Source organism: Acanthochromis polyacanthus, chromosome 2 (assembly GCF_021347895.1).
Source record: "Acanthochromis polyacanthus isolate Apoly-LR-REF ecotype Palm Island chromosome 2, KAUST_Apoly_ChrSc, whole genome shotgun sequence".
NCBI classification, from domain to species: Eukaryota; Metazoa; Chordata; class Actinopteri; family Pomacentridae; genus Acanthochromis; species Acanthochromis polyacanthus.
In genome coordinates this window covers 45,486,146-45,513,798 of record NC_067114.1, presented here as the reverse complement: position 1 = coordinate 45,513,798, position 27,653 = coordinate 45,486,146, and the positions used below count along the sequence as shown (strand labels likewise).

Here is a 27,653-nt window from a genome sequence, read left to right as displayed (position 1 = left end):
CCAGATCCTCAAGTACCAGTTTGTCTGTTTAATTTAGTTTCTTGGCCTGCAGCCTTTCTCAGCTGTAATGCATGAATGGAGCTGCAGCTAAATACACCTGCTAACATCCTTTAGCTTATCTGGACAGCTGCTGAGTGTTTGTGTTTCAGGGCGGAGTGTCAAGCGAGGCCTCATGTGGCATTTTGTTGGTGTTGGAGTAACGCTGGTTATACTGCTGATCCTGTCGCTGTGAAGTTTATTCTTCACTCAGCAAACATGTACTGCAGCCGCTAGTGTGGGTTTGTTGATCCAGGTCTGTCTTATCTCCTTGTATGTATGCAGATTTTGTGTGGCTGTAGACAAGTCCTTCAAAATTATTCACATCCTTGGCTAATTGTTGTGATTTCTTTTTTATTTTTGTAATGAAATGAAAGCATTTTGTGAATTTTGTTTATCCCAAATGTGTCCAACAAATGAAAGAATGACAACAATACACAATTCATGAAGTATTTTATTCATGGACTCCCAAAAAAAATAAATAGTCTAATATCTGTCTTTACCAGTCAATAGCATAGCCTTTGTTTTTATGACTGCTTCTAGATGATTCTTGTCCACAAGCTTCCTTCATGTCTGCCATGTTGGCGATGTGTTTTGGATCATTGTCCTGCTGGTACTTCCTGTTGGAGTTTCTCAGCAGATTTCTTTTTTCATCAAGGATCCTGATGTAATCCTCCTCTCTGATGATTACTTGGACCTTGTCGAGATTCCCTAACTGCTGAGTTGTTTTTTTGTGACTGCTTCTAGATGATTCTTGTCCACAAGCATCCTTCATGTCTCCTGTGGCATGTCGACCCACTTTTCCTTGCCGAAAATCTCAAGCTTGGTCGATTGGTTTCCTAGCCATCACTCTGGTCTTCAAGTCTCACCACAAGTTCTCGATGGGATTCAGGTCAGGACTCATTGTCAGGTCACATCATTGTCCTTGAAGCATTTCTTCACTACCTTGGCGGTGTGTTTTTCCATCATTGTCTTGCTGGTACGTCCAGTTGTGGACGAGTTGGAGTTTCTCAGCAGATTCCTTCACGTTTTCATCAAGGATCCTGATGTAATCCCCTTTTCTGATGATTACTTGGACCTTGATGAGGTTCCCTGTGCCACAGGTAGAGAAGTATCCCCATGGCATTATGCTTCCACCACCATGTTTGACTGTGGGCACAGTGTTCTTTGGGTTGTATGCTTCCCCAAACTTCCTCTAGACTTATTCAACATCCATGTGGCCGAATAACTCCAACTTTATCTCATCAAACCATCTGATGGTTGACCAAAAGCTGGGATCTAGCTTCAGATAACCTCTAGCAAAGGCCAGGCGAGCCTCCACGTGTTTCTTCCTAAGCAGTGGCGTCTTCCGAGACCACCTGGATGGACCGTGACACCTTCACCCCTGCCTGGACCAGCATTTCAATTAAGGCCTTGGTTGTGGTCTGGGGGTTGTTGTTGACCTTTCAGCAGATCTTCCTGGCAAGATTGGGGGACACCTTATGCTTCTTGCCACACTCGCTGACATTTTTAACATCTTGTGCTTGTTGATAATGCTCTGGACGGTTGCCACAGAGACATCATACTGCTTTGAAATGGCCTTGTAGCCCTTTTTATCGGTGTCATCCCACTTTTCCATGACAAAAGTCTCAAGCTGGGTCAGGTTGGTCGGTTTCCTAGCCATTACTCTGGTCTTCAAATCTCGATGGGATTCGCGTCAGGACTCTGACTTGGCCATTCTACGACGTTGACATCATTGTCCTTGAACCATTTCTTGACGGCATCTTGTGGGACCTCCTCGATGGACCGTGACGCCTTCACCCCTGCCTGGTCAACCGTTTAAATCAAGGCCTTGATTGTGGTCCAGTGGTTGTTGTTGACCTTTTGGTAGATTTTCCTGACCAATTTGGGGTACACCTTACGCTTCCTGTTTTTAACATCTTGTGCGTGTTGATTACGCTCTGGATGTTTGCCACAGGGACATCATACTGCTTTAAAATGGCCTTGTAGCCCTTTCCTTCACTTTGGACACACCTAAGATGTTGATGTAGGTCCTCACTGAGCTCCTTCTTGACCAGAAATTGAAAATGACCAATACTTTTCCTCTATTTATACTCCTCTGGAAAGATGCTATTTTTCATCATTGTTTAACATTTGGCAGACAATAAAGGTATTTATTACATTGAAACATCTTGAAAAACCTATGGGACGAAGATTAACACATTTGGGACATTTTTGTTGAGATATTGTCAATAATTCTGAGCACTTTTGGTCATATCTATTATCTTACAAATGAAGTTCAGCCAACTGCACAGCAACAAGTAGACAAAAGATAGACAGGAAGTACCAACATTATAGTTTCTACACTAAAGAATCTACAAAAGAATGTTATTTTCCATGGGGTGTGAGTAATTTTGAGGAGGACTGCAGTTGTTTTAGGCAGTTAAAGCTTCATATTTTGCTGCCAAAGCCTCAGAATTAAGCTGCAGAGCCTCCATTTTGTGCCGTTTAACGATCCCGCTGGGTGGAATCTGTTGTGGAGGAGAGGGATCCTCCACGCAGAAGTTCTCTCTGCAGCCACGACATGCTCTTTGAAATGAAAATGCGACTCTATTTTTCCTCCGTCGATGTAAAGGGCCGCAGATAGAGATATAAATGGAGCAGACCTGCTTGTTTACGGCGGCGGCAGGCTCCTTATGTGCATGAATAATGCAGCACATTATTGCTGCTAATAATAGCATTAAATATGTGGACGTGATGGTGTGGTGCTGCAGATGGTCTCTCGTGGTTTGCATGTTTTTAAATGTTAGTCGTCACCTTTACAGCAGCAGTTAGTGCAGCTTTGTTTGACCTCAGGACGGCTGGATGTTACTCAGCTCCTGTTTTCTGTGTGTATATTGTGATTAAACAGCTGCTCAGGTGGATTTAAGCGCTTCATTTAGCCATAATTTGAATGTGAGAAGCTGCATGTTGGTGATATTTATCTGCTTTTACCTTTAAGTCACATGACTGAGGGCCACACTACTACAAGCTGCTGAATGTTTTCAACCACCAAGGCCCCTAAGCTGCTTACATCCAGCCTGTTTATCCCCCAACAAGCAGCCACCCAACCACCTGTGAACATTTACCAGAGCACACGGTGCATCAGAGTCCAGAGGGATGCTTTTATGAGCTTATTACTTGGAGTAAAACCAGGAAGTGTCACTGCATGCTGATAAAAACAGACCCCCTTTCATGTTTTTTTGTAGAGCTGCAGCAATGAATAGATCCATTATCAACAATTAGATTAATTTCAAGCTGTTTTAATGTAATTTATTTATTGTCGTTGCAGCAATCCTGTTGATTCATTCACAAAATCAGATTTAAAAATCTGGTAGAAAAATCCAGTGCATCTATAAAAACGATGCGTAGCTCATTCTTAGATGCATTCAGTATTATAAAACCAGCAGTTTAGCTGATGGTACGTTTTGCAAAACGCATGCAAACGCAAAAAATGGCATACAAGGTGCAGTTTTATGTAATTATGTAAATAAATCCAAGGTGCAAAGGTGTAGATATTTCAATCTAACAGTCAGAAGATCAAACTGAACTGTGTTTTGTAGAAGCTCAGGTCCAGACCTCTAGTGATTCATCATTTTTTAAAGAAAGAAAAGTCTAAATCCTCTGATTCCAGCTTCTTAAATGTGAATGTTTTCTGCTTTTCTTTCCTCTTCTATGACAAAAAACTGGATATCTTTGGGCTGTGGGTAAAACAAGACCTTTTATCATGATTTTAACCTCTTAAATCATCCAAAAAAAAATCTATCTGCATTAAGAAAACAAAGACTATTTTTAAACTCTGTAAAATGGAAATGTGGAGCATCAGCGTTACATTTCCAGCTGAGCTCAGAAACTCACCACGTTACCTCTCAGTCTCTCTATTCCCACTTCTTGGTGGATAATTTACTAGTTGAAGGGACAATTAAACCACATATTCCTGTCTAAACTCACCTGTATGTGAACTGACTGCTGTTACATAAGGTTTAATAGGATTTCTTGTGTTTTTTTCTGTGTTTTTCTAATCACATCAGTGCTGACAGCATTTGCACTTATTTTTAAATGAACTAGACGGAAAGGAAAATATGCTGTAATGTACCCATGTTTTTATTTATAGTCGCTAACATTTAAAGAAATGTCAAAGATTATAAATCAGGAAACCACGTTTAGTCCAGTTTTGCAGCCTTGAAAAATTTTATTTTATTCTGACTGTATAAATGCTCGACATGAAGCAGAGTTAATATATTTTCTTCCATATTTGTGTCTTACAGCTGGGATTTGGCCTCATTTTTGGAACCATGATGGTGAAAATCGAGGACGACGCTCCCGAGCTTCCCCGGTTGTGATGAAAACTGGCCAGTGACTCGAGAGTTTATCCTGGATGCCGTGACGTGGTCGATCCAAGATGGAGAAAAAGAAAACGTGCCCTCGCCTCCTCGACTACTTGGTGGTGGTCGGAGCTCGGTAAGAACTTAATGTGACCCCGTAGTTCTGCATAAGCTGGAGTTTTACGAGCTCAGAGAGGGTCTTTGAGGGATGAGAAGCACCTCAGCGAGCCCTAATTTCTGACCATATAATGAACAAATAACCTATATATTTAAATAAATTAGCCTGCAAGTAACAGTATGAGTTAAAGTCATCATTTATTTTAAGTATTTTGGCGATTTTGGTTCTTTAAGTTTGCTCGATGTGTAAAAAAAAAAAATGCAGATATTTGTTGTCATTTGAAATAAAAGTTACATATTTTAAGGTAAATAATTACTGTTTTATATATTTTTACCTGCTTTGTTAAATTACAAGTAAGATCTAGGAAAATTACAGATTAAAAAACATACTGACTGTAATAGATAAATAAATAAAAAAATAATAAACAAATATCTTATGGAGAAAAATATGCAAAAAAGAGAAGATAAAGAGAAAATCAGTTTGTAAATTTAACCCTTTAAGCTTCAGTCAATTCCAGCCGTTTTCAGTACAAAAAAATCGCTAATATTCTATTTTTAAATTAAAAAAATGACGAAAAATACGGGAAATATTGGACGGGCATCGCGAGGTGCATTTCCTTGAAAACGACCGATTCGGGGATTTTATACCGACTTCAGGACATGTTTTGGACAAAATAGTTTACTGGCTTGTGTCATCTGGATGTAAAAGGTTGGATTATGACCGTTTTTTGTGGAATCTTTTTTTCTGTGTGTAATAATGAACCTGGAAATGTGAGTCGCGCTGTGTGCGTTGAAGCCGTGAATAGAGAACGGATGGATGAATATTCGTTTTTGTCGGACAAATGTGTTTTTCTCACCCGCTGTGGTAATCGCATCTGAAAGTGGTTTATACCGGCGGATTCATGAGAATCTAAGCTTTCCATCGGCGTATAGTGTTTGTATAATCGTGTTTGCAGCCGTCGGACATTGTTGAAATTCCTATGCAAATTAGTAGGTGTACCGCCGGCGGTACACCTACTACGCACTGAAGCGCAAAGGGTTAAAGAAAATGGCAATTTTCATTCCTCAAATTTGCTTAAAATGCAGGAAAAACTTAGCCTAGCTGCGCTAGACCCATGCTCTGAAGATACAAGGGTCTAGTTACCCTCGGTAGGGAGGGAGGCGGGCTAAAAGGTTGTCTTTCAAATCACTCTGCAGCAATTGGGTAGGTATACAACCAATCAGCGCAACGAATAGGCTCCTAGAGCGCCGGAAATCAGAGGATGCGGTAGTTCGGTGAAGCCTTATTTATACAGTCAATGGGTGAAGCTCAAGTATATTACAGACATGTTAACAGAAAGATTATTCAGAGTCGGTGCTAATGGAGCTCAACGACTGTTGTCGTTTTTGTTGTCGACCCTGGCAGAGAATTAAATTCGCTGCCGTGGGTTGTCTAGCGCGGCTAGGCTAGTTGTTTCCGGTTGTTTCTGTCAGAATCGTCACGCCTCTGTCGTCACTTAGTTACGCCCGCCTTCTGACTCCACACTTCATGGCGATTGGTCCGGCCAGTTTTAGGAGAATCCAGCCTCGAGCCTTATGGAGGGTAACTAGACCCACCCTGGCAGAGAATTAAATTCGTTGTCATGGGTTGTCTAGCGCGGCTAGGCTAGGAAAAACCCTGTTGAGGCCCATCTGAGTGAACCTGTTCATAAGAAACATCTGTAGTGAAGACTTCCAAGTGTAAAAATCCAATTAGGTTTATTTATATAGCGTGTTTTAAACACCCTGAGTTGTGTTGTGCTTGTTATTAGTCAGACAGCAACAAAAATATGTGCAAAAAACAAGATGAAGAGAAAATCAACTTGTAAATGAGAATAAAATGATAAAACAGGATAATTAATTTCTAAAATACACCAATTACAGAATATGAAGACCACTGAGAGCCACTGAAAGCCATTAAAGACATAAAAAATTTCCTCGGAGTAGCATTTTATTGGAGAGAAGAGGCTTCTCTATTTTTTATATGCACTCCTTTACCAATAATTCATGAACTTGGAGAACATTTCCAGGTTTTTTCCTCAGAGTTAAAGCTGAGGTCATCAGCAATATGATGTAGAATGAAGAACAGAGGAACTTTGTTTTAGAGGCTGCAGGGCTGACAGAAGGATTCACACGAACACGGTGAAGTTAGAAAGAAGGATTTGGAGACTTAAACGTCGTCCTGAGAGGCTGTTCCTCGTCTCAGCAGGTCTTCCAAACCAGTAGTTGGATTTAACGGTTAAATAAGTTAACAGATGTGCCTGTTTGTCCACCAAAATACAGTCAGGTCTGTATTAGACAGCGGTTAAAGATTTCTATTCATCCTCTATGAAATGCTGACTCATTTAATGACTCTCTAAAATTGAATTCAACGTTTTGTTTTCACTCGAGGATGACGTGTTTTGCAGATTCATCAGATATGAGCTAAAAAAAAGAACCTTTTATACCTCAAGCAGTTTCTTTGTTTATTTTTGCTCACTGTGGGTTCATTTTTCTCTGTAATATAAAGTCCTGAACTTCTATGGAGAATGTTTCACACACATTAATACACTGTAAATAAATCATTGCTCACATTTTTATTGTTTTACGCGACCTGTAGTTCACCTGAATAGTGCCTGAATTGTTGTCATTCATTCACATTTGCACAGAGGAGCGCAGAATTTTTTGTTTTTTACAGAATGTCACTAGGATTGATGATTAATTTTCTGGAAAATATTAAAATGACACATAGAAATTTAAGTAAATATGATTACATGTCATGATGTTTTCTTTTTAAACGGAACCAGAAGCCACACCCATTGTAACGGCCTTCAAAATGTTGAAAATAATAACTTTATTTATACATCACCTTTAAAAACAAGAATGTACAAAATGCTTTTCTGGACTAGTGTAATAAAGAGGATACAGAGGAAGGTCTGCTAAACAGAAATAAAAAGTGACCCAAGAAGCAAAAAGCAGAGAAATATATTTAAACACAGTAGAAGAAATGCAAAATATTGAATTTCAAAATTAATAATAAATCAAGAAAACAAACCCTGACTGATAAAATGAAATACTAAAAGAACCCAAAATACCACAGCACATTATAAGAAAAAAAAAAGGATGTTCAGAGCAAAATAAAAGAAAATGGAGAGTAAAACTGTAAAAGCTGACAGAATTACAATGTTTTTGGACCCAGAAACTTGTTTTTGAAAACATTTTACCCCTGCTTTTCCATTTTCTCTAATTTTGTGTTACCCTGTGTGTCCATGTTTTTACTTCCTTTAATGTGCTGTGGCATTTTGGTGATTTTACTGTTTTGTTTGTATAAATTAGGGTTTGTTCTATTAGGTTGTTGATGTTGAAACTCCTCATTTTGAATTTCCTTTACCGTGTTATACTCTTTTTGCTTCTCTGATCTCTATTTTTTATTTATTTTTTGTATGACCAGGCTAGTTTTCTATTGTAGTATTGTCTTCTGTAGTGTCCTGCTTTATTGGCTGGTCTGTTCAAGCACTTTGTAAACTCTGTATTTGAAAGGTGCTGTAAACATAAAGTTAAATAACTAGTCAGATGTGACTTCTCGTTCCATCATGAGATTTGGGGTTCAGACAGTCATTAAACCACGACACAACTAATACAGCTGGACTTCCTTCTTCAGAACCAGAATAAACGTTTGTCCGTCTCGTCTCCAGGCAACCCAGCAGTGACAGCGTGGCTCAGACCCCTCAGCTCCTCCGTCGCTACCCTCTGGAGGACCACCACGACTTCCCGCTGCCTCCGGACGTCGTCTTCTTCTGCCAACCGGAGGGCTGCCTGAGCATCCGTCAGCGCCGGGTCAGCCTCCGCGACGACTCGTCCTTCGTGTTCACGCTCACCGACAAGGACTCGGGAATCACCCGCTACGGGATCTGCGTCAACTTCTACCGGTCCTTCCAGCGAGGACACCACCGCAGCCGAGGGGACAAGAGCAGAGACGCAGAGTCGACGGCGCCGCCGGTGGAGACGGCGACCGAAGCTTCAGAAGACGGCGGCGTCGGTCCGGCCTCGACGTTAGCTCCTCCTAACAACGCAGAGTCTGCTCCTCCGCCTTCATCCGGAGAAGAAGGAGAGAAACCAGCCGCCGAGCAGAATGCCGGAAAATCCCCACAGCACAGACGGAGCGCCGCCAAGACGGCAGCCCGGAACCGAAACAGCACCCTGACGTCGCTGTGCATCCTCAGCCACTACCCTTTCTTCTCCACCTTCAGGGAATGCCTGTATATTCTGAAGAGGCTGGTGGACTGCTGCAGTCAGAGGCTCACCCAGCGGGCCGGACTCCCGCGGGCCACCCAGAGGTAGGAGCTTCTTCTGGCTTTTGGTTTGGTTTTGGCTAAAAGATAACAGAGTTACAGTAGCTGTGTTTCTATGCTTGCAAAGCACACATCAGCACTCTAATTGTTCATGTCTACAGGGACGTTTTTACAAACTCAGCACTTTTAAATGGGCAGCACTACCTTCTTTCAGGCAAAACGCTTCACTTACTGAACATTTTCTTATTGATGAACACGACAGTTTAGCTGCTGCTTGGTAGCTGTGGTGTTCAGACAGGTGTACACCCAAGAATTACTTTAACCCTGGTGTCATCCTGCGGGCCAAAATTGACCCGGTTTAGAATTTGATAATGTGGAAGTTTATATATTCTAACAGTGAAACTTGCGATGCCCACATTTTCAATATTTTTGGGAAATCTTTGAACATTTTTTTGGTGGGAATAAAGCAAATGTTAAAAATGTTTAAGAACATTCACAAAAATAATCAACCAAAATCCAGGTTGATTTTTTTTTTTTTGTGAATGTTCTTAAAGAAAATATTAGAAGTTTTACTGACCTATATGCAATCACTTTAGATATTTTTAGGATTTTTTGGAAGATTTTTTTTAAATAAATATTTTAAGAGAAATTTTTGAGGAATTTTTCTCCTGAAGTTTTTGCAAATTTTCAGAAATTTGGGGAATTTTTTTTGCTGAATTTTTGGATTTTTTTTCAGACAAGGAAACAGTATTTTTCAGTGCCCATAAATGAAGACAACAGGAGGGTTAAAGGAGTTAAACTGCAGCATTCTAATGTCAGATTTGTCCCAGATTTGTGTTTTTTTTTTTTCTTCTACTTGTGGTCTTTGCTATGAGTGGAAAACACAGCTCATGTACGTACGCTCCACATTCCCAGAGAAAACCGCATTTTTAAGCAGAAGTACCGCAGTACATCAAAGTTTTAAAACTTTCCACCACTGTGGTTAACGCTGTAGCTGCCTGTGCCGGTTAGAGCGACACCAATGCATCCTAATAATCATCGTTCACTCGCACAATGCAACCACTTGAGTTTTAACTCAAAAAAAGGCCGCAGTCTGGAGCCGTCTCAAGGCTTCATTCCGCTTCCCAACATTAGTCCTATCACTAGTTGGTCGATAACTGGTGCTAATCTTCATCAAACCCAGTCGTGTACAATTTTGAGACCATGGTGACTTACTTGTACACTTTTTGTTATGAAAACAGTTAAACGAAATGTGTGTCTGAAGACATTTGAGGGAAGGGATAAGCATAGAGTTGCTGAATCTGTCGATATTTAAGTTTAACAGTGGTTAGTTTAGAGCAGCGATCTCAAACGCGCGGCCTGTGGGCCAAAACCAGCCCTCCAGAGGGTCCAATCCGTCCTGCAGGATGATTTTGCAAAGTGTAAAAATTCCAGAGAAGACATTAACTTCAGATTGTAAATTTGGAAAACTCTAAGTTTATAATAATTGGCAGACCATGACAAGTTGTTTTGATCGTAGAGTTAAATACTGTATTGTTCAGTTCCAGATATTTGTTGAAATTGAACTTGTTTCTTTTGACATTTCTGGTTGATCATAATGTTTTGTATAAAGATAGTTCCTTAAATGTGAACATTATCAGAATGTACTTTTTTCTGCACTAAAACAAAAGAAACAACTTGAAATTGTTAGTTTTCATAGGTTATGGTGCTATAATTTTACTGGTCCGGCCCACTTTAGATCAAACTGGTCTGTATGTGGCCCCTGAACTGAGAGTTTGACACCTCTGGTTTAGAGGTTTTACGAAAGTGAAGTCTCCAGTTAACAGTCCTTATTTGCATTGAGTAGCCAAGACTTTGAATTTATGCAAATATGGAGTGTGGCGTTTCAGTCAGACAATGAATGGAAAGCATTGAAGTGACAGATGCCGTAGAAGTTTGTCTCTAGAAGCTTCTGTTTTTGTACATTTCCACCAAATCAGGTAGTGGTAGAATGCTATACCTTAATTTACTTCTACTATACACATGGTTGTAAAACTTCCTAGAAAAGTCAGTTTTTATCCAATTAATTCAATACATTTCCACTTACGTACTCCATGTAGATACTGTTAATGGTGGCTCTATTAATGACCAATAAACCGATGAATTCCTCGTCTAATTATATATGGAGGAATAGTGGAAATGATCTGATTACATTGTTTTGAATGCCTACATCAATTTCCTGCTTCAGTATGGTGTCTTAAAGTTGCATTTGTGCCACTCATCTTTGTTATTAAACCATCGAGAATCTGAACTTTTCACAGCAAAGCATTAATTTATCTCGAATCCTTTGAGGTCTGACCGTAAAATCTGGTGAAAATGCACTGAAAAATTCCAACATCTTTAACCATTCAAACCAAAAAATATGCCCAACACCATCGACTGTCGAAGGTTGTATCAGAACAGATTATGAAAAGAAACAAAGCTCTTCAATCCCATCCGTTTCCATTGACTTTGAAAGCCCAAAGTCCTGTAATCCAACAGCAACTCAAACGAGAAAGTTCGAAGAAAATCCATGGAAACAAAACAAACCCAAAGCCTCAAGGATCAGCTGGCTTTTGCCGATTCATGGTGGATAAAGGTGTGAAGTTGTAGAGTTTCTAAACTTGCTCAAACTTTGGATTCTTGACCAGGAAATGGAAGATTAATGGGACAAAGACTGTACTGTGTCCAAACTGGACATCTGAGGTCTTTGACGAATACCACGAGATCAATGCGTAGACGATCATTCAGATCGTAGAAAGTTGGTTCCAGATCCTTGAGCACAGATCGGAAATCGGAAAACAAGTACTTACATGCTGCCAAAACCTTCGTGAAAATGCATCAAAACTCTCTAAGGATTAACAGGAAACCTTCTGTCCTTCAACACACCCAGGATTAACCTGTTTAACCACACAAAATGTCCATTTTATATTTAACCCTGCTTCAAAACGTGACGGGAACACCTCTAGCTGTTAAATCCTTTATTTTTTTCAAGGTGAACTGTGGCGCACAACGAAACACACCTTTATTGTGTAAAGCTTCCTTTATCCAGATTCCCAGACAGTGTTGGTTTGGTTTGAAGGTGGGGCTTACAAGGTTCTTATCGCATGAAAACAAACTAGAAATACCAGAACCTCATGGCCGGTTGCACTTTAATGCTAAGTGCTAATAGTGTGAAGGAAAAATTTCAGCTTTGTCGTTAGGAAGCACTTTAAATTTTCATACACTGATTGTTTTTCATGAACTTGTGGCATTGACTTTGACACTTAGTGTGGTTATTTCTTCAGTTGGTTAAAAATACACCTGTTGAATAATTGAAAACAGGATTAAAGCTGATGAAAACAGCTACACCTTTTTATTTTAAAGGCTAGCAAAGTTGTCATTCCTGCTGGTGTTCTGCCGCTTTCTTTGTCCACCATCTGCTTCTGTCATTGTCCACCTGCTATCTGGATGTTTGTGTGGCAGAATTAATGCTGGAGCTTTTGTCTGAGGCTTCATGCAGTTTTTTTCAGGCCATCTGCAGCTCGCGTGTCCTGTTTTCACAGCACGCTTCATGCTATTATCACGTCCCACCTTGGTGACGAGTCATGGCAACCAATATATCCTTGTTACAGTTCGTTGTTTCTCTTATGAATGATTTGTCTCACTTCAAATATTATTTCATTGGGTTTTGTAGGTTCAGGGGCGTTTTTTTTGGTGCTAAAAATAGCAGCTGTGCACCTGTTCTATAAAATGGTGGAACTATAACCCAGAAAAAGTGAGTTGACCTAAATAATATCCACAGTATATACAGTAATGTGATGAAATGGCACAGAGTTTGCGTATTAGACTTTTTTTTTTTTTTTACAAAAAGATCAACGTGAAAACCGATTTCTACAAAGTGATGCCAAATACTTACAAATATAAAATGCTAAATTATCAACTGTATCAATATTTACCTCTTGTGATGAAGCCAGTTGGTTCCAGAAGTCACACAATTAGTAAACAAAGATCATCTGAGGTGATTGTAGTAAAAGACTCCTGTATCTGGAACCAGTACTCCTGGATAGAACTACACCATGAAGACTAAAGAACACTCCAAGAAACTCTGACTAAAGGTTCTTGAAAAGCATCAGTCAGGACCATACAAGAACATTTCCAAGTTCCTGAAGATCTCTTGGAGTTCAGTTAAATCCATCATTAAGAAATGGAAAGAAGATGGAACATGAATAAATCTGACTAGAGCAGGACGTCCTCAAAAACTGAGACAAGAGAGGGAGGCCACCAAGACACCTATGACTCCTCTGAAGGAGTTCCAGCTTCAGCAGCTGAAATGTTAGACTGTTCATCCAACAACTGTTGTCTGTTCTTCACCAGTCAAAGCTTTATGGAAAAAAAGGGACTCTGATGGAAAAAGCTCAGTTTCAATCTGGACTAGAGTTCACCAGAAGACATGTGGAGACTCTTAAGACACCTTGAAGAAGGTTCTTTGGTCTGAGGAGACCAGGATGGCGCTTCATGTCCATTTGAGTAGATGATGTTTGATGGACCCCAAACACTGAACATCAACACAAACACACCACCACAAACGCGACGCACAGTAGTGGCAGCATCATGACGTGAAGCAGGGCGGTGGCAGCATCATGACGTGAAGCACGGCAGTGGCAGCATCATGACGTGAAGCAGGGCGGTGGCAGCATCATGACGTGAAGCACGGCGGTGGCAGCATCATGAGGTGAAGCACGGCGGTGGCAGCATCATGACGAGAAGCACGGCGGTGGCAGCATCATGACGAGAAGCACGGCAGTGGCAGCATCATGACGTGAAGCAGGGCGGTGGCAGCATCATGACGTGAAGCACGGCAGTGGCAGCATCATGACGTGAAGCAGGGCGGTGGCAGCATCATGACGTGAAGCACGGCGGTGGCAGCATCATGACGTGAAGCAGGGCGGTGGCAGCATCATGACGTGAAGCACGGCGGTGGCAGCATCATGAGGTGAAGCACGGCGGTGGCAGCATCATGACGAGAAGCACGGCGGTGGCAGCATCATGACGAGAAGCACGGCGGTGGCAGCATCATGACGAGAAGCACGGCGGTGGCAGCATCATGACGAGAAGCACGGCGGTGGCAGCATCATGACGAGAAGCACGGCGGTGGCAGCATCATGAGGTGAAGCACGGCAGTTCCAGCATCATGACGTGAAGCACGGCAGTTCCAGCATCATGCAGTCACTTATTTCACATTTTCTATTTTTAATTAATTGGCATTACTTTGTAGAAATATGTTTCTTTGGCATTAAATGTTTTTGTTGTTTTTGGTAAAATTTTGTCAACAGAACAGCAAAATAAATTGATCAGGATTCTACGTTAAAAAGCGATTAAATGGGGAAACCTTTTTAGAATTGATTCTAATTTTATTTTAGCCTCAGTAAATGCTCACAGCTGTTTTTGTTGTGACAGTATGCTCTGTGCTTATTGGTTAATTCTGTTGCCATGAGTGACTCATTAGATTACGATCTTGGGCTGACAGGGTGTTAATTAGGTTGTCATTTCAGGCTGGCTCGGACCTCGTATGATTGTTGTTTATATTTAGCTATAGAGCAGCTCACCGATATAAGAGGTTATAGTAAAATCTAATGCACAGTTCCTCTCATGTCTTGTTTTTTATTTTTATTTCTTGGATAATATTCAGCCGTGTCTTTTTCTGCTGTCCTCTAAAAGGCAGCTGAAGCCAGAGGCTGAACGGACCTCGGAATCGCTCTTTTTCCCTCCGACAGGGTTGGTTGCAATGCGATGTCGCAATGACAGAGGAGAAGGAGAGTCGTTGCATAACGCCTGCGAGCGCTCGCTGCGATGGCGTTATGCTCTGACAGATTGAGGTCTCTGACTGCCGTCGGGTAGCAGCTGTGGTTGGTGGGAGGCTTCGGCAGGACTAATGATTTACCTCCCTCCTCTCCACGCCGCTAAGCACACACTTCAGACGGCCTAATGGCTCCGTGTGCTCAGACACTGGAGGGTTTTCTCATCGATATTTCAACAATTGCTCAAGAGCCTCTCCTGTGTTTCAGTCTCGTTTGCTCATCATATTAGCGACTTCACTGAGTGTTTGTTCAGGCCTCTTGAAAGCTGTTTGCAGCAATAAAACAACCAGTCGTTCACTTTAATCCAGTTCAGACTTAAAATTACTGTCAACCCGACACAAGTTTATGTATTAGCGAGGCTTTTAGTATTTTATTCTGCTGCAAAAATGAATAAAAACACCAGTTCTAATGCAGGCGGCTAGTATATTATCATGCTAATTTGCTTGATGTTTACATCCTGACACTGGACATCCGATTATTTCCAGTAAAGGTGATGCACCTGTGTTGATATTTATTTGACTTAGTGATATTATTAATCTCTGAATGAAAATGAAGTTGTTGCAGCAGCATGCATATTCAACAAAAGGGCAAACAACTCAGAAAATTAGGGTATTAAAATGAAGGTCAAATAAAATAAGATTAAATAGAAAAATAAATTAAATAAGATGAAATAAAATAAGATAAAATTTTAATAAAATAATATAGAAATTAAATAAAAAATAAAATTAAAATTAAATAAAATGAGATGAAAATAAGATCAAATTAAGTCTTTATATCCTGATAGTGGGCACCCTCTTATTTCCATTAAAAGTGAGAGACCTGTATTGATATTAATAATCAATCAATCAAACCTTTATTTAGTCTCGAAGGGCCATTGAGGTTTCCCTCATTTCAATTAGACTTAAATGATTTTATTAATTTCCCAAGGGAAATGAAGTTGTTACAGCAGCATGGATATTCAGTAAAAGAGTAAACAATAAGACAACACAGAATATTATCGGATAAAGTAAAGGTGAAATGAGATTCAATAAAACAATTAAAATAAGCTAAAATAAAATTTAAATTAATTTAATTCAAATTTAATTTAAATGAGATAAAATTAAATTAAATAAAAACAGATGAAATAAGATACACTTTAAGTAAGATAGGATGCAGTTAAAATGAAACAAGGTTAAACTAAATTAAAATAAGATAAAAATTAATTAAAAGAAGAGAAAATAATAAAATTAAAATGAAAGAATAAATAATAAAATAAAATGAAATATTTTCATCCTGATACTTGACACCCTATTATTTCCAACAAATGTGATGCATCTGTATTGACATTTATTTGACTCAGATTTTATTTATCCCTGAAAATTAAATTCTTGCTGCAGCATGGATATTCAATAAAGGGATAAATAAGACAATCCAGAATATTCGTATGTAAAGTGGAGGTAAAAAAGATTAAGTTAAATAAGATGAAATAAAATTAAAATAAATAAGATAAAATAAGGTGAAATAAAATTAAATTGAAATAATAAAAATACATTTAAATGAGTAAAATATGATAAAGATGTATAAAATATAATATAGGAAAAAACAACAGAACATACAAGAGTGGCAGAACGTGCAATTGAGAATGTAAATATATCACAATATAGACCATTATTGTGTTTAAAAAATAAAAATAAGTTATACGAGCTGGATATTTTGAACAGTGGGGCTGAGCAATACATCAATATATTTAAACTGCGAAATTGCGGTTAAAAACAACACGTTTAGCAAATTGTGATTGCTGCCATCGAGGACATACATTCTGCAGCTCATCTAACCGAACCGTCATGTCAGGAGTTTTACAAATTAATGTCATCCTCTTTGTGTGAGTCATGCCTCTCATTCTGTCTCGTGATGAATGGTCCATCACATGTTCTAAATCTAATTCAACGTTAATATTTAACTTTAGTTCACTGACTGCTGCAAATCAAATCACAATGTGTGTCACAACAATCGCAGTTACATGTTTTTCTCGGCCTTACTGGGGAGTAAAACAAAACCGAACAATGGAATTTATCATCAAAATATATGGAATAAAAGACGACAATATGATATTTACTGGTTAAAGATGTCAAGAAGTAGCTTAAACGAGATGTGAAAGCATTCAACATGAGTTTTCGAGAGCATAAACAAAGTGAATGTTGTCTGTTGAAGGTAAAATTATATAACAGTGTTATCTAAACAACATTTTATTAATAGGGTTATGAGCTAAGACTGATTTGAGCTTGTCAGATTAGCCAAACTAGTAATAAGCTACCTTTTTAATAAATAAGCTACAATTTTTCACTGTTAAGTTAATAAAAACTGTAATGTAAATAAAAAATTGTAGCAAGATGTAAACAACCATGTCTACAGTTCTGAATTTGCTCTTCTGTCTTCCCCAGGGACACCATGTGGCGGGTTTTCACCGGTGCTACGTCTGTGGAGGAGAAAGGCAGCCAGCTGCTGGCCGACCTGCGGGAGATTGAATCCTGGATTTACCGGCTTCTCCGGTCTCCGGTACCGCTGGCGGGTCAGAGACGTGTCGACGTGGAGGTTCTGCCCCACGAACTGAAGCGAGCCCTGACCTTCGCCCTGCCTGACAACTCCCGCTTCGCCATGGTCGACTTCCCCCTGCACCTGCCCTTAGAGCTGCTGGGCGTGGACGCCTGTCTGCAGGTCCTCAGCTGTGTCCTGCTGGAGCACAAGGTAAGGATGAGTAATGCAGTCGGCCCACTATCTCGTTATATTTCTGTTTGCATATATATTAAAGATCAGCAGCACATGTGGTTGTCCTCAGCTGCAACCAAATCACCTTTGGGATTATCTGAACCCTCTGGACCCCAAAATCCACCATTTAGTTTAAGAAAATGACACTTATTTTGCCACAAAACCCATATGCACCCTATTTTAATGTCATCATGTAGTATAATAGAATGTTTTGTTTTACAAACCTCCTGCAATTAATTCAAAGAAGATAAACAGTCATAATTATGTACAATAGCACAACGGAATTTGAGTCTTGTCCACATCGGTGCTAAAAGAAAAGGACAAACACTTTATAAAAGATAAACGTATACGGTTAACTTAATATATCAAACATCCAGTTGTCAAAAAATGATACAATTCTAAAAATAACAAAAAAGCAGTTATCAAAAATGGATTGGGTGCATTGTATTGTATATGCATAGTGGTGACAAAATCATGATGTAAAGAATATTGGCGGTGGCAGCATCATGATGTGAAGCATGGTGGTCACATCATAATCTAAAGCATGGCGGTGGCAGCATCATAAATGAAGCATGACGGTGGCAGCATCATAAATGAAGCATGGTGGTGGCAGCATCATGACGTGAAGCACGGTGGTGGCAGCATCATGACGTGAAGCACGGTGGTGGCAGCATCATGACGTGAAGCACGGTGGTGGCAGCATCATGACGTGAAGCACGGTGGTGGCAGCATCATGACGTGAAGCACGGTGGTGGCAGCATCATGATGTGAAGCACGGTGGTGGCAGCATCATGATGTGAAGCACGGCGGTGGCAGCATCATAAATGAAGCACGGCGGTGGCAGAATCATGACGTGAAGCATGGCGGTGGCAGCATCATGACGTGAAGCATGGCGGTGGCAGCATCATGACGTGAAGCATGGCGGTGGCAGCATCATGATGAAGCACGGCGGTGGCAGCATCATAAATGAAGCATGGCGGTGGCAGCATCATAAATGAAGCATGGCGGTGGCAGCATCATAAATGAAGCATGGCGGTGGCAGCTTCATAAATGAAGCATGACGGTGGCAGCATCATAAATGAAGCATGACGGTGGCAGCATCATAAATGAAGCATGACGGTGGCAGCATCATAAATGAAGCATGACGGTGGCGGCAGCATCATGACGTGAAGCACGGTGGTGGCAGCATCATGACGTGAAGCACGGCGGTGGCAGCATCATGACGTGAAGCACGGCGGTGGCAGCATCATGACGTGAAGCACGGCGGTGGCAGCATCATGAATGAAGCACGGCGGTGGCAGCATCATGAATGAAGCACGGCGGTGGCAGCATCATGATGTGAAGCACGGTGGTGGCAGCATCATGATGTGAAGCACGGTGGTGGCAGCATCATGATGTGAAGCACGGTGGTGGCAGCATCATGATGTGAAGCACGGTGGTGGCAGCATCATGGATGTGAAGCACGGTGGTGGCAGCATCATGGATGTGAAGCACGGTGGTGGCAGCATCATGAATGAAGCACGGTGGTGGCAGCATCATGAATGAAGCACGGTGGTGGCAGCATCATGAATGAAGCACGGTGGTGGCAGCATCATGAATGAAGCACGGTGGTGGCAGCATCATGATGTGAAGCATGGTGGTGGCAGTATCATGGTGCGGGGATGCTTCTCGACAGCATGCATTCTCAGTAGTAAGGTAAAATTACTTATTTAGTTACTAAGTTTGAATGTTTATGCAATCACTTATTTTCCATTTTATATTTTTAATTAATAGACATCATTTTGTTGAAATCTGGTTTCACTTTGGCGTTAAAGAATCTTTTTTTGACACCACACTGTCTGAATAAAAAGGGAAAAGCATATCCATATAATCTGTTCTGTGATTGGTCGGTGCAGCTGTGCATCCTTAATTTCTTTCTTTTTTTTCAAAGACCTCCTGAGAAACGTCCTGACTGACCTCAACCAGACATTTTCTGCTGCCCTCTGAAGCCATTTTACTGCAGTGGACAGTGAATAGTTTATGAATGAGAGGACGGACTCGGTTTCCTCTCAGCTCCGTCTAGAAGCAGGAAGAATGTAACAGGAATCCTAGTTTGGTGTCGTGTTTCTCTTAGAAGCTCATTTACAGGAATCTAAAATCAAACCTCAGTTTTCCTTACACTGCTCAGAAAGACCACAATGTTGGATAAATACTGGACATTTCCTTTACTGTCACTCTGTCTTTTTTTCTTCTAGGACGTATAACTAAACAGATGTTCTGCCAGATTTATCTTCAAATGCAGATTGATTGAAAACTCTTCAGTGCAGTCATCTGTTAGCTTCTCCTCTGAATAAGTCCGTATAAAATATTGCCTTTTTGTTTTTTTTGAAGATGAATTCGTCGTTAAACCCACTCGGGCTGAACTAAGTGCCGTCTGAAAGCTTTCACAGCGACTTCCTCTTTTCAAGCACTTTGTGCCGCTGAATTAATTTTTCATAAAAGCTCGGTTTTCAATATTTGCCGTGACAAATCCACGGCAGAATGGGGCTCTGTGTCTTTGAAATACGACCGACTGAAGGGAATATGGATGGACCAGAGGAATCATTGTGTGATGGAGCTCTAATGCTGAGTGTTTCTGTATTTAAATGAGACAGTATGAGCATAAATCTGCATTCAGACCTGTTTATGTTGAGTTTTTTTTTGTTCTTTTCAGGTCATTCTTCAGTCCAGAGATTACAATGCTTTGTCCATGAGCGTCATGGCCTTCGTGGCGATGATCTACCCGCTGGAGTACATGTTCCCCGTCATCCCCCTGCTGCCCACATGTATGGCCTCTGCTGAACAGGTAAACCTTAACATTTCTGATAAATATGTTTACATTTATCAAATACTGTTGGCGATTCCTACCAGACTTGCAGTTTTTAGCCTCAGAGGCCCAAAACCCAACACTAGGTTTGAAAGACATGTTATTATTTGTCATATATCTGATAAAATTGCACCGTTTATCAGCCAGAAACCTTGAAAACTGAAAGAATTGGTCGAGTTTCCAAATCCAACCTTAAAATCATGATATATCAATGATTATATTCTTCATGTCGCGTTTGATAATTCACCAAAAATACACCATTTGCACTAATCTGATTCTGTAAAAAAATAAAAATTATGTATTTCTCTGTGGAACGAAGAAGCCATGACTGATTCAGCTGCGACCAGCAGACACGCAATAAATATTCAGGGATTTTTTTGGGTGAACTGCAGGATATGTTTACACAAAACTGATAGGAGACAAGTATACAAACAAGTTAAAAATACAAATCGTGAAGTATCTATAGTATGTGGAGCCACCATGTTTTTTTTTGTTGATACAAAACAAGTATGGAGACAAAGTGAATATAAGTAATAAACTGTCTTTAGTATGCATTACCACCATCTTTTCCCCCAGTGTGGGTAAAACGTGGACACTTCAGTCAAAACATCTAAAAACTGGAACCTTGTCTGGTCAAACTTTTCACACATCAAATTCTATTGATCTTAGTCTTAAACGTTGTGGAAATGTCGACCAAAGACTGTGTTTTAGCCTGAAATACAGATCCATTCATATATACACACACTTACAGGAGCTTCATGTGGCCCAAAAAAAACACCCTTCGTTGAAAATTTTCCCCTTTTTCCTGTTTTCAAGGGCCAATAATGAAAGATTTGTCCTGGAGCCGTTGGATCATTTGGATGCTATGGCTAATCTGTCTGAGCTTTACCAACTTTCATGTCAGAGGGTTTTGAGAAACTACTTGCAATTTAAAGGGCTGAACACAACAAGTTTTTTGAAACTGAATCACGGCTGTGACGACTTACATCCGTGTGGTATTCTGAGCCTGAAGCTGCTGCACATAATATAATAATCCAGCGTCTTGTGCAGCAGATAAGAAGCAGAGTATGTCAACTTGGGAAAAATAAACTCTGATCCACTTCAGTAAAGTCTTGATCTTATAATCCTAACTGTGTCATTCTGTTCAGAAGACATTTCTGAGTTGTCTCTGCTACTAGTCATAGTTGTTCTGTTTCCATAGAAGTGCTTAGCTTTATGTTACAGAGGAGAATAAGCAAAAAGGACCCACAGAACCTGTTAAGAGTCAGAAAGAACAGTTCTTGTTTCCTACCAATGAGTCCACATCAACATCTTACAGGTGAAAATGGAAAAAAAAAAGTGAAACTTTGTCTTACCAAACTTTCCTCTCATCAGATTCTACTGATGTTAGAGCCTCAAAAGTTGGTGAAATGTTGACCAAAGACTGTATTTTAGTAGAAACATGGATCCATGCATATATATACACTCACATGAACTTTCTTAGACCCTAATGGCAAATGTCTTATCTGGAAAACCAGTTTACTTGAAGTTAGAGCCTCAAAAATTGATGTAGGAATATGGATCCATCCATACATTTACACCTACAGGATCTTTGTGAGACCAAAAAAACAGCCCTAGTTGAAATTTGTGCCCTTTTTCCCATTTTTAATGGCCAGTAATGAAACATTTGTCCTTTGGTAGAGCCATTAGATCATTTAGATCTACTAGAAACTGTTATTTCTGTCTTTTGCTGGGCTTTATATTACAGCAAAAAAAAAAGACTTCGAGAACCTGCTTGGAGTCCCGAGGGTTAAATGTGAACGCTGTTTGTGGTGGCGACATAAAAATAGTAACTAATTGGTTTGTGTCTTCCTCCCCTCAGCTCCTCCTCGCTCCCACTCCATACATTATCGGCGTACCGGCGAGCTTCTTCCTCTACAAATCTGATTTCAAAATGCCAGACGACCTTTGGCTCGTTGACCTTGACAGCAGCAAGGTTTGTGCACCGACACGATGTTCTACACGTCCTCCTGATGCTGTTTAGTCTCCACAATGTCCAGATTACAGTTCATTAGCCTGCTATTGTGTTTGACCTTAAATATCTCGTGTTTTTTTTTTTCTTTTTTTCTGCAGGTTATAGCACCTACCAATGCAGAGATTCTCCCTCCTCTTCCAGAGCCTGAAGCAGGCGAGCTAAAGAAACATCTAAAGCAGGTAAAGCACATGAACTGTGTGATTCTTCTTGTAAAGTTTTCTGATTCTGCTGCACTGCGGCAGCCCAGAACCGGCGGGACTTATGCTGACACACAGCAGAGAAATGTCTGGATGTCAGGTACAGCTCTGGAGCTCTGATGTTCTTTCTGCTAGTCCATCCTGTATAAATGGAGAACTTCTCTTTCAGCAGTGTGAAGAGTAGGGGCTTCCTCCCTCAGCACAGTTGTATGTATCGTAGACAAGTGTGAGAGCATTTGAAACTGGTCTTGTGGTGCACTAACACAAACAAATGTTTTTTCTTTTCTGTTTTTTCCTCGTTTTCTTTGCATGCTCTAGCTGTTGGAGGTAAAATCAGACACTAGGACCCTGAAACCCAACCAAATCTTTAGCACACCTGGTAGAAACTAACCAACCTGCCCCTCTAACCTGATTATCTAACATAAGAATCTGGTTCTGATTCATGGAAACACCTCATTCTTTCCGTTACACACTGCAAACAGCACCAGTAACACACTAAATACAATCCTTTCACATCTTAGTAGTTGCTTAAGCCACCAATTTCCTATCACTCTTTGAGCTTTTAGGCTAAAAACATCTTGCATTAGCCACATTTTAGTTGCCTTTAGCTCCTGATAGTTAGATTACTCTCCAGTTTTTGTTTTTTGTCAATATTTCTGCAAAATATAGCAGTAGTTAGTTAGTATTTGTAAATTTGCTGGTTGTTGTGTACGTTTTTATATGAACAACTGCAGTGAACAGTTCTTCAGACATTACTTTTGGGTGTAAGTCTGTGTCAACTCGAACTGAATCCAGGAAATATGTTGCTTCACTCTCTCAAAATTGTTATTTGGCACCTAAAATGATCTTCTGTGAAATAGATTTGGCTGAATTTTAAGATATTTTATGTTTTCAGACCTGGGAATTTTGATATTTTAGGTACAGCAAGACAAGGTTCCATTTTTATGCTATGGGACCATTTGATAAGGTAAAATGAACTTCGTATGTGGTTAAATTTCAACATGAAGACAACATGGAAGCAGCTTATAACTTTGCACATATTACACCAACATCTAGACCTCTATGAACATCTAGACCTCTATGTACACCAACACGTAGACCTCTATGAACATGAACATGCAGACCTCTATGAACACCTAGACCTCTATGAACACCTAGACCTCTATGAACATGAACATCTAGACCTCTAAGAACATCTAGACCTCTATGAACACCAGCATCTAGACCTCTATGAACACCAGCATCTAGACCTCTATGAACACCAGCATCTAGACCTCTATGAACACCAGCATCTAGACCTCTATGAACACCAGCATCTAGACCTCTATGAACGCCAGCATCTAGACCTCTATGAACGCCAGCATCTAGACCTCTATGAACACCAACATCTAGACCTCTATGAACATGAACATCTAGACCTCTAAGAACATGAACATCTAGACCTCTAAGAACATGAACATCTAGACCTCTAAGAACATGAACATCTAGACCTCTATGAACATCTAGACCTCTATGAACACCAACATCTAGACCTCTATGAACACCAACATCTAGACCTCTATGAACACCAACATCTAGACCTCTATGAACATCTAGACCTCTATGAACACCAACATCTAGACCTCTATGAACATCTAGACCTCTATGAACATCTAGATCTCTATGAACTCCAGTTTCTGTTTTCTAACAGTGTACATGTGAAAATGGAAAAAAAAAAAACTGTCAGACTTTCCACACATCAGATTCTACTGATGTTAGAGCCTCAGAAGTTGGTGAAATGTTGACCAAAGGCTGTACTTCAGTAGAAATATGGATCCACCCATATATAAACATGTACAGGAATTTTATGGGGCCAATAAAACACCCTTAGTTGAAAACGTTGCCCTTTTTTTCATTTTTAAGGGCCAATAATGAAAGATTTGTCCTCTGTTGGAGCTATTAGAACATTTGGATCTACTACAAACTATTCTGTCTGAGTCTTTACCAAATTTCATGTCTGTGGAAATTAAATTTCTGGAGATATTGAACCATTAAATGACTTCCCAGGTCAATCATATCTTTAAGACACATCAGTAAAGCCCATTATCACATTTAATAAACATAAATTAGTTGCTCAGTTTTTTTTCATCCTCCCAGTCATTCCTTACACTTTTATAGTACTATCTCCTTCACTAAAACCTTGCCACTTATTTTCTGTTCAAATTTCCCCTTTTGTTTTTGCCACTAATTTCCATTTTAAGCCGAAATCCTCGCTTGCTCCCTTTCATTGAATCAGAGCCAGTGGGTGTGTGTTCGCAGCTCTTCCCTGTGTGATCGAGAGGCTGGTGTGTAGGAGTGTGCAAAGCCTCAGTTTAGCAGATGTATATTTGGAAACAAGCTCACAGTTGATGTCTGTGAACGGAGAAAATGTCACCGAAGATGCTTCGAAGTGATTGTCGTGTTCTCTAAACGCTGCCGATGTGAGAGCCTCTGAAAATACTTGCACTTTACTCAGGATTATCCAAATAAATCTGTCCAAACAAGCGACTGATTTATTCACTTTTACTTTTGGTGTTTGCTTGGAATTTTTTTTATTTATTTTCTGAATATTTAGAAGTTAATTGAGGCTTTTTATTTTGGTTATTGTGCAAGTATTTTATCTGTTTCTGAAAAGATCTGCTGTTTCTGTATCTGCCATCACCACTCCATTGTGACCACTGGTTTCTTCCCAGTCGGTCGCCATGGATGGCCTTCATGTGTTTGTTTGGATTCTGTAGTTCAGGGGTGTCAAACATGAGGCCCGTGGGCCAAAACCGGTCCTCCAGAGGGTCCAACCCAGCCTCCAAAGTGTAAAAATTCAGACATTAACTGCAGATTGTAAATTAGTAAAACTAGAAATTTAGAATCATTTCTAGACCATGACAAGTTGTTTGGATCATAAAGTAAAATACTAGATTGTTTATTGTTCTTTTGTCATTTTGTGTCTCATTTTTTGTCGTTTTGTGTATACATTTTGTCTCGTTTGTGCTGTTTGTCTTATTTTTCTCATTTTGTGCAGCATTTTTGCCGTTTTGTGTTTTTTGTCTCCCTTTTGTCATTTTTTTGTCTAATTTTTGTCATTTGTCCATTTTTTTGTCGCGTTCTAGCTTTTTGGTCTATTTTTTGTTTTGTGTCATTTGTCTCATTTTTATAATATTTTGTCTTTCTTGTCTGACTTTTGTCGTTTCATGTTTTTGTCGTTTTGTGCTTCTTTTTTGTCTCGCTTGTGTTTTTGTCTAATTTTTATCTTGTGTTTTGCTTTATTCATGTGCTTTGTGTATCATTTTTTTCATTTTGTGGGGTTTTTGTCTCACTTGTTTTGTTAGTCTATTATTTTGTTGTTTTGTTTCTCGCTTTAGTCATTTTTTTGTCATTTGTCCATTTTATTGGCGCTTCCAAACTTTTTTTGTCATTTTGTTTCTCGCTTTTGTCGTTTTGTGTCTCATTTTTGTAACACTTTGTCATGTTTTAATTGTCTTTTTGTCTGGCTTCTGTTAGTTCCCGATAGCTGTGATTAAATGTTTGTTCCTTTGTAGAGACTCTGTGATCTGGAAGTTGTAATGTGGAAATGATAACCTGAGGCTGAATGTTGATGAAATTCACTTTATTTTTTTTTTAATTTGTAAGTTTTCTGGTAACTTCGGATCAGATTGGGCTGAATGTGGTCCCTGAACTAAAATGAGTTTGACACCCCTGCTGTAGGTGAAGTTTGGGTTTTTTATTGCTCTCTCTGTGTGTCTCACTGTGTTTCATGTGAATCATAAAACAGAAAAAAAACATCTCATCTTGTTCTTGTTTCTCTCTTTCAAATCTCTCTCCTTCCTGGCTGTCCATCACCTTTTCAAAACAAACACGAGTTAACATTTCCTTACCTCCTTTCTTCAGCTATTTGTGGAATTGGAAATTAAACATGACATTAGATCACATTTGCGTGACACCAAAGTATACTCAGCGGAAACAGACAAATAAAACAGGAAGTGCTGTTGAAAGGAGACAAAGAAACGAAAAGGGAAAGGGTTGTGATCCTTTCGTCATGTGCTATTTCCAGTGTCAGTCATGAAGTTGTCGTCATTCCATGTGATTCTCCTCGCATCTCTCTTATCCCCCTTCCTAGTGTCTGGTTAGGTTGACCGTGATCACCCAAAAGCAGATCTTCTCCTCTGAAAATAAGGTTACTCATTTCTCCTCCTGTGGAATGTGTAATGCCCCTGCACGGATATATCTACATATATATCTTCTCTAACATTGTTTTTGCTTGTCACTACTACTTTGTCTCCTGTTCTCCAGATTTTAGAATGTACAAAATTGCATAACAGTGTTGCCGAATGTCGCGGAGCAGTTTTTTTGATACACTGCTTAGCTCTGGCTTGAGCATGACTGAATGTGCGTGCATCTATCTTGGCATCAGTGAGTGTCCTCGTAGCCCACAAAAAAAACCCAAAAAACAAGATACGATGATGCTAATCACTCTGACGAAGTTAACATTCATCCTGACCCAGCAACTAAATGTTCCATTATGCTAAGCTAAACATTGACACTTGAGTCTGCAGCAGTTCCCTCAATGCAAACCATGCATAGTGACTTACTTCCCTTGTGCTTCTCCTCTCCAAAACGACACCCCCACCGCAGGCATCAACATGTGCAAAACTGACCCTTCAGCGGCTGAAAAATTGTCAAAAACTGTGAAAGTGGTGATCTAATTGTGATCTCACTCCAGCACACTGCTGGGAAGCCGAGATGCTTGCTAGCAGAAGTGAGATCATACCATAAAGTCACCAGATTTTCCATCTAACACACTTTGGCTCTAATTGTTTCCCTCCAAACAAGTCTATAATGTCCCGTTAAGTGTAGAAATTGATAATACATCCATGGCTAAATGTTGATGCCAATTGTGGGGGTGGTCCATCACAGCGCTGTGTTTTTAGCCGTCATATCCACTGCTGTGTTTGTGATTTGTTTCACTGCATCCCGTTCTAGGCCTTGGCCAGTATGAGCCTGAACACCCAACCCATCCTGAACCTGGAGAAGTTCCAGGAGGGTCAGGAGATGCCGCTGCTTCCGCCCGGACGAGATAAAGCCTCGCCGTCCTCCACCGAGTTCAACCCTCTGATTTACGGCAACGACGTCGACTCTGTGGATGTGGCCACGAGGTAGGCTTTAACATCAAGTGATGTCTCTGGAATTTTTTAAG

General features: G+C 40.1%; 1 protein-coding gene and 1 long non-coding RNA gene across 18 annotated transcripts in view; one reads left to right on the top strand and one right to left on the bottom strand.

Moving 5' to 3' along the window:
* The window catches only part of madd (MAP-kinase activating death domain), a 96,434-nt gene that overhangs the window by 13,655 nt on the left and 55,126 nt on the right, over nucleotides 1-27,653 (top strand). For 9 of the 16 annotated variants that reach the window (XM_051939099.1, XM_022198294.2, XM_022198293.2 and 6 more), the window contains exons 2-9: nucleotides 4,323-4,515; nucleotides 8,189-8,830; nucleotides 17,064-17,367; nucleotides 20,081-20,212; nucleotides 22,095-22,208; nucleotides 22,346-22,426; nucleotides 26,577-26,633; nucleotides 27,440-27,612. In XM_051939099.1, coding sequence (XP_051795059.1) covers nucleotides 4,457-4,515; nucleotides 8,189-8,830; nucleotides 17,064-17,367; nucleotides 20,081-20,212; nucleotides 22,095-22,208; nucleotides 22,346-22,426; nucleotides 26,577-26,633; nucleotides 27,440-27,612 — 1,562 coding nt within the window. In that variant the 5' untranslated portion in view covers nucleotides 4,323-4,456. The remainder of the gene's footprint in view (nucleotides 1-4,322; nucleotides 4,516-8,188; nucleotides 8,831-17,063; nucleotides 17,368-20,080; nucleotides 20,213-22,094; nucleotides 22,209-22,345; nucleotides 22,427-26,576; nucleotides 26,634-27,439; nucleotides 27,613-27,653) is intronic. The other 7 variants (XM_022198304.2, XM_051939125.1, XM_022198303.2 and 4 more) reach the window with 1 other exon arrangement.
* LOC127531061 (uncharacterized) lies at nucleotides 23,646-24,100 on the bottom strand. Of its 2 annotated transcripts, none has more exons than XR_007937930.1 (3): nucleotides 23,977-24,100; nucleotides 23,815-23,934; nucleotides 23,646-23,766 (listed from the first exon to the last, which is right to left on the bottom strand). It is a non-coding gene; the product is annotated as an uncharacterized LOC127531061 (long non-coding RNA). The 2 variants fall into 2 exon arrangements; XR_007937931.1 differs by having other exon boundaries at nucleotides 23,815-23,910; nucleotides 23,953-24,064.